This window comes from Primulina tabacum, chromosome 1, assembly GCF_025594145.1.
Source record: "Primulina tabacum isolate GXHZ01 chromosome 1, ASM2559414v2, whole genome shotgun sequence".
NCBI classification, from domain to species: domain Eukaryota; kingdom Viridiplantae; phylum Streptophyta; class Magnoliopsida; order Lamiales; family Gesneriaceae; genus Primulina; species Primulina tabacum.
In genome coordinates, this window is record NC_134550.1 from 13,385,700 (window position 1) to 13,399,149 (window position 13,450).

Genomic DNA, 13,450 nt, shown 5'->3' on the forward strand with positions numbered 1-13,450 from the left:
CTCGACACTGCTCGATAGTATGTTTACCCCCACAATGGCTACAGTAGGGAGCAATCACAGGACTCCCTCTCTGGGATCCACTCGAACTCGAAGAAGACGAAGAAACAGAACCAGTCTTCTTAAACTTCTTACCTCTCGGCCGCAAAGTAGGTTGTTGAGCTGACACTGGAGGTAGAGGAGTATACTATGGACCTCCTCGCCTAAGTCCAGCCTCGGCTGCCTTGGCTCGTTCAACTGCCTCTGCGTAGCTGGTAGGCAATCCAGAAACAACATAAGTATATAAAGCAGGATGCAATCCATTTACAAACCTGTTATATTTTGTCTTCGCATTACCAGCTACGTGAGGTGCATACTTCAACAGAGTAGCAAATTTCGAAGCATATTCTGCAACAGTCATCGTTCCCTGCTGCAGATTATTAAATTTATTCTCCTGAGCAGTATAATAGGATGGAGGGGAATACTGCTCCAGAAACTAGGCCTTAAAGACATCCCATGTGACTTCAATCCCGGCCTCTTTCAATCCAATCTCAGCGGCTTCCCACCTAGATTTTGCTCGGTCTTTCAATTGATAGAGAGCAAGTTTCAGTCTCCGAGCCTTGGAATACTCAACAATATTAAACAAGTGCTCGATATCCTTTAACCAAGCCTCTGCTCTTTCAGCACTCTCAATGCCAAAGAACCTCGGTGGTTTCAGATCTTGGAATCGAGCCATCACTACATCCATGGACAATCCTTTAAATTGCCCAACTATCCTCTCAGTACTGCTACTCGCAGTTTCATTTGTGGGATCCATCTACAAATCAAATGATGAACTATCACAAATCAATATCAATTTCATAATCTCATCATCTCATATCATCAATCTCAGCAGATACTTACTCAAATCAAATCAAGTAAGAGCAAGTAATACAAATAAATCAAACACATACGCACAATTCATTTGTGCCTATTCAAGTGTACACAAAACTCAATCGAGCATTCTCAGCTATGCTCTGATACCATCTAGTGTGGGGCCCTTAGCTCCTAATCGTTATTACAATGCACTTTGATTAGGGTTAACTAATTACAACGGAAAACGAGTTTAAAATTTCCTTTACAATGAGCTCGAAATATTTCTTCTATAATTTAAATACTAAAATAGTATTTCATCTCATAACATAAACATGCCCACACGAACTCAAAACCAATCATATACAAACAACTCCTATCCTCGAGACATGCCCCGGTATATAAATACATATACATATATACTGGGAACAAAACATAAACCTCAACTCAAACTGTGACTCCCTCCAGAAGTACCCTCTCCGGTCTCCTGATAACCTGGAGTACCTGCTATTGTCCACACACAAAGACAACAACAGCCCCTCTTGGGGGTGAGCAAAGCTTCGTATGAAACAACCAATCATATATACCACAGATATCTAAACAATGATATATGGTATGCAATGCATGTATGTCGTGGAGGTATCAGGTCAAATGCCCATCCACTGAGCACATGTCAGAATCAAACGAATCGCTATCAAATCAATGCTCGAGCTGGCACACCGGCCTCAATAAGGGATACTCGTATGATAGCGTCGACAAAGCGCCATCAAATCCCAAATCTCATATCCAATCATCGGGGCCACAAATGTCTATGTCTTTAAGGGTCATATAATACCAAACATAGCATTGTGTTCACAAACCCCAGAATCCAATCAAATCATATCAGGATATCCAAGGATCATAGCTCAATGTGCATGTCATCTATCGATGTATGCTTCAAATGATGTGTGTTAACAAAACTATTTATTTTATACATCGATATTCAAATCTCAATGTCATGTATGCCACATAAACTCAACAATTAAGGCATATAGACACATATTCTCAATCCAATCAGTCAAATCAATCCAACATATATCATATAATACAGATACCTGTCGTATGTTACCCGATCGCAACATACCTCAATTCTTTGTTTCTAGTTGATGTAGCCTGAAGATATTGATATTACACTTTATCTACATCAATAACATACTCCAAATCATTAATATGAGTTTCAAATATCTTTTGAAACTTCAAAAATTCATATCAAATCATAACCATATCATAATTCAATTCCGACTTCAAATATGAGTTTATTGTCGGTTATTCTACTACATACAGGAAATTCAACTTCAAATACATGCTATTCCAGCACTTTGATATTTCAACTGCTGGAACCAGAAGAAAATTACCTCAGTCAGACGCCCTCGACGCGACGATTCCGAATATATATTTGGTTTCGCGTTTAGACAGCATTTCGAAGTCGATTTGGACGGAAGAGGATCGAGTTTCTTTCTTTTCTCTCGAACTTTCGGTAAATGAAATGAAGAAAGAAAGAAGGAAAAAGTTACTCTTATCCTCATCTCTCTCGCGCTCGGGCGGCAGAATTCTCGCGCTCGAGCGCGAGACATTCTGCCCCGAGTAAAAATGCACCAGGCTCGGGTGGTCATAAAGTACCGCTCGGGCGCGGCATGTTTTGTCCGAGAACATAAATTCTATATATCCTGGCGCTCGGGCAGTCATTTTCTACTGCCCGAGCGCCACACTTTCTATACAATTATTTGATTTTTGTACTTATTGGCGTCCGGCTTCCCCACTCGAGCTCTTACAACGTCAATTCATATTCAATATTTATTTTCTCAATTTCATTGTCATAATATACATCAATTGCATAATCACATATCAAATTCATGAATTATCGATAATCACATAGGATTTACGATAATATGATACACGGTCCTTACAATTGATCTGAAGACACCGACGGAGATGTGGACCGGGAAGCCGACATATTATTCTCATTTACATACATTTTGAAGTCCTGTGTACGTTCGGTATAATGAGCAAGAAAGATCGAAGCTGGATTCGAAATTCAGAAAATGTATCTTCTTGGGTTATGCTGATGGAGTAAAGGGGTTTCGCTTGTGGGATCCTACTGTTCACAAGCTTGTCATCGGCATGGATGTTATCTTCGAGGAAGATAAAGTAAAGGGAGACAAAGGCACACATAATTCAGAAACTGCTATTTTTCAGGTGGAAAATAAGACGGACGAATGTAAAGTTTCTTGTGAAGCATTACCAGAGCACGAAGAACAAGAACATGTTGAGTCTGAAGTTTCCAATGTGAGGCAGTCAACTCGAGACTGAAGACCACCAGTTTGGCTTTCAGATTATGTAACTGAAAGCAATATTGCATATTGTCTATTATCAGAGGATGGTGAACCATCGAGTTTCTACGAGGCTACTCAAAGCTCAGATGTATCATTGTGGATGATAGCAATGCAAGAAGAATTGGAGGCATTGGACAAGAATAAAACTTGGGATCTTGTTACACTACCACGAGGGAGGAAAGCCATTGGAAACAGATGGGTCTATAAGATCAAGCGCGATGACAATAACCAAGTGGAACGGTATCGTGCTAGATTGGTGGTAAAAGGGTATGCTCAGAAAGAACGCATTGACTTCAATGAGATATTTTCTCCTGTGATTCGGCTTACAACAGTCAGAGTAGTAGTTGGCATTGTGTGCGGTGTTTGACCTACATCTAGAATAGCTAGATGTAAAAACGGCGTTTCTTCATGGAGATCTTGAAGAAAAATCCTATATGCTCCAGCCAGAAGGTTTTGCGGAAAAAGGCAAAGAGAACTTGGTTTGCAGGTTGAACAAATCTCTGTACGGTCTCAAACAGGCGCCGAGGTGTTGGTACAAGAGATTTGATTCCTATATCACGAGCCTTGGATACAACAGATTGAGTGCAGACCCTTGTACGTATTTCAAGAGGTCTGGTGATGATTATATCATTTTGCTATTGTATGTGGGTGACATATTGGTAGCAGGCCCCAACAAAGATCAGGTCCAAAGATTGAAGGCACAGTTGGCTAGGGAATTTGATAAGAAAGACTTGGGACCAGCAAACAAGATTCTAGGGATGCAAGTTCACCGAGATACAAGTAACAGAAAGATTTGGCTTTTAAAGAGAAATTATTTGAAGAAAGTCTTGCAACGCTTCAATATGCAAGATAGTAAGACAATCTCGACCCCTCTTCCTGTTAACTTTAAGTTATCCTCCGAGATGTGTCCTAGCAGTGAAGCAGAGAGGATGGAGATGTCTCGAGTACCATATGCATCAGCAGTGGGAAGTTTGATGTTCGCCACAATCTGTACAAGACCGGACATTGCTCAAGCAATGAGAACAGTTAGTCGGTATATGGCGAATCCTGGACGAGAGAATTGGAGTACTGTAAAGAGGATCCTTAGATACATTAAGGGTACCTCAAATGCTGCATTATGTTATGGAGGATCAGATTTTACACTCAGGGGCTATGTCGATTCAGATTATGCATGTGATCCTGATAAGAGGAAATCTATTACTGGTTATGTGTTTACACTTGCAGGGGGAGCTGTAAGCTGGGTTTCAAAATTACAGATAGTTGTGGCTTTATCTACAACGGAAGCAGAATATATGGCAGTTACTCAAGCTTGCAAGGAGGCAATATGGATTAAAAGGTTATTGGAGGAGATCAGACACAAAAAAGAGAATGTTCCTTTGTTTTGTGACAGTCAGAGTGCCTTGCACATCGCAAGAAATCCAGCCTTTCATTCCAGAACGAAACACATTGGAGTACAATTTCACTTTGTGAGGGAAGTAGTAGAAGAAGAAAGTGTGGATATGCAGAATATTCATACAAAAGATAACATAGATGATTTTCTGACCAAGCCAGTGAACACTGATAAGTTTGAGTAGTGTAGATCCTCAAGTGGTCTAGCAGAAACGTAAGCAGCAGAGAATAACAAGATTGAAAGGATGTGTGAAGATGTGTTTGATTCTCAATCAAATCTCCAAATGGGAGAAATGTCGGCAGGAGATAGCATTTATTGCATGTCGGGCAAATTGGATGAATTTGCTGAAAAGAAAAACGTGTGGTTGGCTGGAAATTTTGCGGAAATTTTCAGAGGAGAAAACGAGTTTTTATACGCGTTTTCACACGGACAAAGGGCTCTATAAATAGAGCTCCCCCCTTTCATTTTGAAATCATCCCTTCTTCGAGTTTTCTCTCATCTTATAAGCATTTGAGTGCTTAGTTTTATAATATTTGTGAGGTGTTTGTTCTCCTGTATTAAGAGAGTGTGTTCTTTTTGGAAACACAGTGAGTGAGTTGTACACTACAAAATATTATAGTGGAATTCTTTTCATTTTGTCCGTGGTTTTTACCCTAATAATTTTTAGGGGTTTTCCACGTAAATCTCGGTATCCAGTTTATTTTTTATTTTCGGGTTTTATTATCTCACATTTCGCACGCGTATATATATATATATATATATGCTACTTATAATAAATAAATTATTTAATGATTATAAAGTATGATTTATTTCTTATAAAAATATTTATTTTTAATATTTCATGTACCGTTGAGACATTGCTTTATCAGATTTGGATCTACTGTTTGGTGTGTAATGTAAAATGTTGGAAACCCCACAGAGCACTGTGAGTTATTGTACGGACACAGAAATCTACTGAGAAAGAGATCCATGTCCTAAATATATAATTCCAATTAGCATCAATGGCGCAAATTAAAGGGGGGAAAAAGGCGTCCGAATCAAAGTAGAACTGTACATTTTGAGCAGTGAGCCGTTCTATGAAATGAAGCTCACCGAGAAAGGTGGTAAAGTTGAACAGTACATTAAACAGTAGTGGAAACCTAACCAGAAAAGCCTTGGAAAAAGAGTTCCCATTCTTGAACAATAATGTGTTTTTAGGACTTTAGTAGGTTGTTTGTTTGATTGGAGGGAAGCCCTTTTGTCCATTTGTTTGTTTTTTTATCCTTCTAAACCTCACGATTTGAGCTCAGATTCATTGTTCTTGTAGTAAGGAGAAAATACCTTGAGAAAGAGTACCTGATTCTTGAAGAAGAATGTGTTTTTCAGAGCTTCAAAAGGTCGTTAGTTTGATTAGGAGGAAGCCCTTTTGTTCATTAGTTTATGACTTAATTTTTTCCTGCTGAACGCGCGTTTTGAGCTCGAGAAAATGCTTGTTTGGTTGTTGGCCGGGAAGCCAGCTTCCTTTGTTATTTTTGATCCGTAAATTCTTTCTTTCTTCTTCGTAAGTTACCACACGCACACTTGGGATAATATGATTCGAGTTCTTGATTTTGCCGATGACAAATCAAATGATCCATCGCCGGCCGGAACCCTTTTCTTGTTTCTTCTAGTGCACGACGATCGCAAGTAAAGGGAAGGGAAGCAGCCATTTCTTGAAAATACATAGGACATCAATATAAAGTTAAATTTTCCAAGATTTGTTTATTTATTCATCGCGATGATGAGACGAGAAGAAAAGGTAGGTGAGACAGGCGTTTCTTTAGCAACCAGAAGGTGCCAAGACTGTGGCAACAAAGCAAAGAAAGATTGCCAACACTTGAGGTGCAGAACTTGCTGCAAAAGCCGGGGATTTGCTTGCCAAACCCACGTTAAGAGTACTTGGGTTCCTGTTTCTCTAAGGTACCCGAGGCACCACCCAATGCTGCAGCAGAAACAGCACATTCATTGGTCAACTGTTCAGCACCAAGAAGCCAATCAACCAAACCCTAAAAGGTACAAAGCCATTAATCAAGCTGCAGGGCCTCCACCATTAGGTATACTGTTTTCTTCTTGGCTCCTTTTTTCTAAGATCTCGCAGATCCCGCACGAACACACACTACAAGGTGTAATAATTGGTTATATATTTATTGATCGATGAACTAGCATACGCGCGGTTGATGTTGGTGAATCTTGCAGAGGTTTGGATATAGTAAACCACAAACCCTAGCTACAGCTTTCACTACCTTACATGGTCATGAAGAACAAAACCAAAGCAACTTTTTAAAATTTAAATTCTGTATATTTTGAATTCCTTAGATGTACATCATTTTCTATTCCAAACAAAGTTTTCTTGTGTTTTCAAATTAAGATTAATTCTTGATCATCATATAGATGTTTATTTTTGAACAATTTGCGGCTTGAAATTCAAGAAATTACACCAAGATTTGAGAATATATTCACATATTTTTTCAGTACACATGTTTAATACTTCAGCTCATGATTTTTTTAGAGGTTTCAGTTAATGAATTTTAAAACGAGATGATTAGTTCTTTAAGTTTTGATATGATATAAAAATTAGCTAAAACTGTATATTTTATTCTAGAGTTTTTTAATTCACGTCCCATATATTTATTTTATTTGACGCACTTACCTCCCTTATCAAGTGCAAAATTAAAATTATAATATGCAAGAGGTGTTAAATTCATGAATTATAGGGAAAATGAATGCAAAATGCACGTTTATATGAGCTACTAAGTTTTTAAATATTGTCCTATGCGCAATACTATGATATAAAAAAATGTTAGACCAGAGTTGCACATTATATTTGATAAGCTATACAAATCATAATCTTTAATTTGTGAGACAGTATTCTAATTTAATCTTTCTTGATGTTCCACAATTTCTTGATGTGATGATGATATACAAATCAACTTTCGTTTGCAATTTGTTCAATCTTAGGCCTACAAGAAGGCGTTTTTCCAGTAGAAGCCTGTTTTCCCACTGCATTTCGTTGTGTTCGTGTGAGTTCACTGGACAACGTGATAAATCAGTATGCGTACCAAACATCAGTAAGAATTGGAGGCCATGTATTCACAGGCATTCTGTATGATCAAGGCCCTGAACTTGATGGAACTAGAAACTATGTAACAGGAGAGAGCTCACCCTCCCCTGGTATTGGCTTGTTGCAGCTTGAAAATTTTGTCCCGAGTACAACTCCTACTACAACCACCGGTACTTCATCCAATCCATTTCCTCTCCCTTTTTGAGCATTCACCACTACAACCGCACAGTTCTTTGATCAGTACCCGAAATCTTGAGGAAATGGAGGGCTAAATAACTGTACCAGTACAGTTCATATTTGTATATTGTTTCAAATAAGTATACATATTAATTTATAGGGATTTATCGAGATTGATCATTGAAAAGGGTAGAAGTAACATTTAAGACATATTGTGTTTGGTGATTCCAATGAGAATAATTTGTGATTTCAATATGTTTTTTGTGTTGCTCAAGGTTGTCTCGTTTCCAATGTATATGGCATATTCTTTTTGGTGATTAATTTAAACGGTATACTTATTTTTATTTACATTAGCATGTTGGATCCAATAAATTCCACAGGAGAATATGTGCGCGATCTATCTATTTTATCACGATGGGATCAAGAGAGCTTAAAAGGGCTAATATAAAAGTTGAAATACTTCATGTGATTAGCGACGGAAAATTAAGTCGCGAAACAGAAATCAGCGACATAATTTGTTCTGTCGAGTTTTTCCTCATCATTATTGTTAACAAGTGTTGTGAATAATGTACAGTATTCAGTGCATAACATTCCAATTTCCAGTTAATATTCTATCATGTGAATCATTACAATTAACACCAAGAAAAAATATTAAATTTCCCCATGTATTTGTTGCATATATACCTAATTTGGCATAGTACTTCATATGCCTACATTACTACGTATCTCTACAAAGTGTTAGATATATCATGAATATTTTCTCCATGGATTATAAATCACCTGAATCCCATATGAATTCCCTCGGGGTCGTTCATCTATTTTGGGATCAAATGGTCATGTATCCACAAAAAATAATTCAAGGGTACTTGCTCAGCCGGACATATAAACTTGTTTTGTGTATCCCATTCCCAAGATTTCTTGGTGTCATTATTGTTGTGAATCATCATAGAATTCATAGAATAAGATTGGAATTTCCAGCTTCTCTTTTTAGAAGGCAGCCGCCATAGACAAAAGGAAAGAAACTAATGTTGTATCTGACAATTGACAGTTCAGAAATAGCCATCCAAAAATATCAATAAGAAGAATACATTACATTAAAACCCATAAAATAATTAGGATACTTATCCCTGAACCAAAAAATTAATAAGATAGTTGAAAACCAGCATCAGTATTAACTCTATTAAGTTCATATTTCTTGAAGATGTTACCATCACCCAATCGATTTACATGTTATAATAGCCAATCTTCAATTTCTCTCAAGGTACATGACTGTATATGAACATATTTTTTTTGTCAAATTCGTTGAAAAAATTGTTTTCATGTGATACTTGCTGGAGAATTTTTCACATTTGATTTTACCATTGATTCGTTTAAAACACAGAGTTAATTTTTCGTTGATGTGTGATGCTATTGATTATTTGGAGCAAATATGTGAAGAGTCCAATAGCCTCTTTCTAAAGGTACAGCATTGTATATTTCATATCTTTGGTTTAACCGTATAAAACTTCAACGAATGAGTTTATTTGTGTTGAATGGATTTCAGCTTCAAAACCTTAGCCTATGCTGTAAATCGAGGAGTCAACAACGAACTGACCTGAAAACCCATCTGATATGGAGATTCTGTAAGAAATATGACACATATTAAAAGAAGTAGTGTGTAGGAATTGGCGATGGCCAAAAAGCCTACCGTTTTTTACGAACATTATAGCATCCTCAAATTTTTGACAATTGAGATGGCATGCGCCTCTTTTTTTACATTCAGACTCCCGAATTTTCTCGTTAATGGTATGAGAAACGCCTATACATAGAGGTGATTGAGGTCCATAATCACACATCTCATAAGAAATATACACCATCTATAGAGAGTGTGAATTGCTTGGAAGGCTTCAATCGGAGGAAAATCAGAGGAAGTACAAATTATTCAATGGCCGGTATCAGAGCAGTGATACCTCTACCTTGAAGATATTTGTTTTCATTTTTGAAAATCGGACTTCATGAATTTTCAAAATTGATTTATGAAAAAAAATTGAAATTTGAAAGTTCGAACATAATGATATTAAAAAACTTACCTGATAATATCTCGGTCGAAATCTTGAAAATTATCATGAGGATAATTTCTGCAACTTTGTTCAAGAAACAAAGAATATGAAGTTTCCGAGAGGTTGAATATAACTCTCTGCAACATGGCTTCAAAAATGAATCAGAATACAATTTAACGTGTATGCATTCAATTATCTTTATGTGAATTGAATTATTGAGAAAGTTGGTCTCTCCTCAACTGTCGGCAATTAATTTAGTTTTGTTTTAAAAAAGTTAATGCGAGAACCCACCAATTTGACAATTGCAAGCTATTGTCGGTAACAATTTAGTTTTTTTTATTATTGTTTTTAAAATAATAATAATAAATAAATAAATAATGATTAATGTGTTATTAAGTTATATTATAATTCGGTATACATATAACATTTGGTTTAAATAATTTGTAGACATTAAAATAATCACAAGTTCAACGTAATTTCAAATACATGTTTAGAAATTATTTTTGCATGTTAGATATAATGTCAAATATAATGGATAAATGTTTGACGTGTAAATGCAAATTTAATATTATGTTTGCATTTATTTTTGAAATTTAGAATGCAAATAATATTAAAAATAAATAAATAATTGGTACATCAATATTCACATTATATTCATATTAAATTATATTGAGTTGTTTATAATTTGAAATGAACATATCAAGTAAGATGTGACTATAATATTATAAAATAAATTATTTCAGATGTTCACAAATGAACAAATAATCCTCGCTTTATCACTACTCTGATAAAAGAGAAAAACTGATGAGGAGCCCACATTTTCATGTAAATGTGATCCTCATTTTATCACTACTATGATTGAAGAGAAAAACTGATGGAAAATGTATTTGTTCATATTAAGTAAAAATTTGAATATAAAGTTATTTAATGAAAAATTTTGGCTTATAAAGATTCACATAAATGTGGATAATTAAGTTTAATAATAATGATAAGGTGACGTAAGAAAACATGATCTGAGGGAGTTCTTCATAGATCAGTTTAACTGCCTTGACTTGCCACTAGTCTCCCTGAGGAATGTTGCTCTGACTAGGAGTTAGGTATTTAAAGGGCCTTAGAACTACCTATCTTTCCTGGGAGCACTCTTGGAAAATATTGATTATGTTACTAAATAATTATTATATAAATTATTAAAGTAAAGTAAAAATTTTGTCCCGTAAACCGTATAATTTTAAATAATTGAGGAATAGCCACAACATCCTTAATTATGAAAAATTATGCATTAAGTGGATTTGGATCACATAATGGACATCAATTGTAATTAATTATATAAACACAATAAACTTTACCCCACATGGATTTTTATTATATTTATATAACTAATTAGGTTAAAATATCAAATTATATTTTCTTAATTTACCCACAGGAATTAAGGAAAATTCATTTTGATGGTTTAATCATAAAATTACAGAAAAAATCTTATTGAATTAAAATTTTAGCTCATATGCAAATTTTATGTCACTAGATTTTTAAGACATGAATTACATTGGCAAAACATGATATTGTCTCAAAATTTTAATCATTTGATATTTTGTGCAGTTATGCAACATGCGAGTTTTTTAGATATGAAATGTGACTTCCTGAACTAAAGGGCGATAACTATGAAATATGGAAGAAAAAATTCTTTTTCAGCTGGGGTGGATGAATATTGATTATGCTATACGGAAAGACGAACCATATGCTATTACTGAAAACAACATTCCGAATGATGTTGATTTTTATGAAAAATGGGAGAGATCTAATCGACTCTGTGTAATGTTCATAAAGGCCAAAATCTCTGTTGGTATGCGTGGTTCTGTTGATCAGCATAATAATGTCAGATAATTACTGAAGGCTATTGATGAACAATTCTAGTCTTCAGATAAGACACTTGCTAGCTCCCTAATTATGGAATTCTCTTCATTAAGGCTCACCAGTGTGAGAGTTGTGCGTGAGCACATCATGAAGATGCGGGACATAGCGGCTCGGCTCAAGACACTTGAAGTGGAAATGTCTGAGACATTTCTCGTGCACTATATTTTATGCACTCTTCCACAGCAATATGAGCCCTTCAAAATTTTCTACAACACACATAAGGATAAATGGTCAATTAATGAATTAATGACCATGTGTGTTCAAGAGGAAGGAAGGCTGTTGATGGAAACAAGCGATAATGTCTTTATGACTGCACAAGAAAAATTTAAGAAACAAGCCAAAGTCAAGGGAAAGGGATAATTCCACCCCAACCTGACATCAAAGAATAATCCAAGTTTTTCTTATGTAAAAAGATGTGACACATGAAGAAGGATTGCATTAAGTTTAAAGATTGGCTTGAAAAGAAAGGTATTCCTACTTCATTTGTCTGTTATGAATCTAATATGGTTGATATGATTTATAACACATGGTGAATTGATTCTGGTTCTACAATCCATGTTACAAATACCATGCAGGGTATGCAAAACCTAGCCAATAGAAAATGAGCGGAGCATCTATTCAGGAACAAGATATCTTCGCATGTGGAGACTATTGAGACTTGCTGCCTAGTGTTGAATAGTGATTATATTTTAAAATTGAAAAAGACCTTTTATGTTCCTAGTTTTTCTAGGAATTTAATTTCAGTTTCAAAACTTGTACCTCTTGCTTATTCCGTTAAGTTTTTGGATAAATAAATAAATTTGTTTTATAAATCAAATCTTATTGGAAATAGTAGATTGATTGATGGTCTTTACTCTATTTATTTACAAAATAATAACACCACTATGCATGTTCAGGAAGTATTAAAAGATATGTTATAAATGAAGATTCCTCTATACTATGACATCGGAGATTGGGACATATCTCCATAGAGAAAATTAAAAGATTAGTAGATGATATAGTACTTAATACTTTAGATTTTACTGATTTTGAGACTTGTGTGAACTGCATTAAGGGAAAACAGACCAATAAATCTAAAAAGAGTGCCAAAAGGAGTACATAAATATTAGAAATCATACATTCAGATATTTGTTGTCTAGATATGGACATGCAAAGTCCGAAATACTTCATCTCCTTCATTGATGATTATTCACGATACATGTATATCTATATTATTCATAATAAAAACGAAGCACTTGAAGCCTTTAAAGTTTTTAAGGCTGAAGTGGAGAAGCAATAAAAAAATTAAGATTGTGAGAACAGATAGAGGTGGAGAATATTATGGTAAATACACTGAGAATGGACAAGCACCTGATCCGTTTGCGAAGTTTTTCCAAGAACATGGGATTGTTGCCCAATATACTATGCATGGTTCTCCGGACCACAATGGCGTAGCTAAAAGGAGAAATCGAACATTATTGGACATGGTGTGGAGCATGTTAAGTAGCTCCAAACTTCCTAAATCCTTGTGGACTGAAGCTCTTAAGACAGCTGTGTATATATTAAACCGAGTTCCAACTAAAACTGTCCCAAAGACACCATTTGAGTTATTAAAAGGTTGTAAACTGAGTTTGCAACATATACGAGTTTGGGGTTGTCCTTCTGAAATAAGAGT

At 35.5% G+C, this 13,450-nt stretch overlaps 1 protein-coding gene across 1 annotated transcript; it reads left to right on the forward strand.

Moving 5' to 3' along the window:
• The first annotated feature begins 5,627 nt into the window (after window positions 1-5,627).
• Window positions 5,628-8,028, forward strand: LOC142518101 (protein SHI RELATED SEQUENCE 3-like). Its single transcript, XM_075620783.1, has 2 exons — window positions 5,628-6,662; window positions 7,567-8,028. Exons 1-2 carry the CDS (start codon window positions 6,347-6,349, stop codon window positions 7,872-7,874), a joined length of 624 nt encoding a protein of 207 aa, XP_075476898.1. The 5' UTR covers window positions 5,628-6,346; the 3' UTR covers window positions 7,875-8,028.
• Window positions 8,029-13,450: the final 5,422 nt, after the last annotated feature.

Coding starts and splice junctions, on each gene's coding strand:
- LOC142518101 (XM_075620783.1), top strand. CDS start 6,347: ATGATGAGACGAGAAGAAAAGGTAGGTGAGACAGGCGTTTCTTTAGCA. Junction 6,663..7,566: donor TGCAGGGCCTCCACCATTAG/GTATACTGTTTT, acceptor GTTCAATCTTAG/GCCTACAAGAAGGCGTTTTT.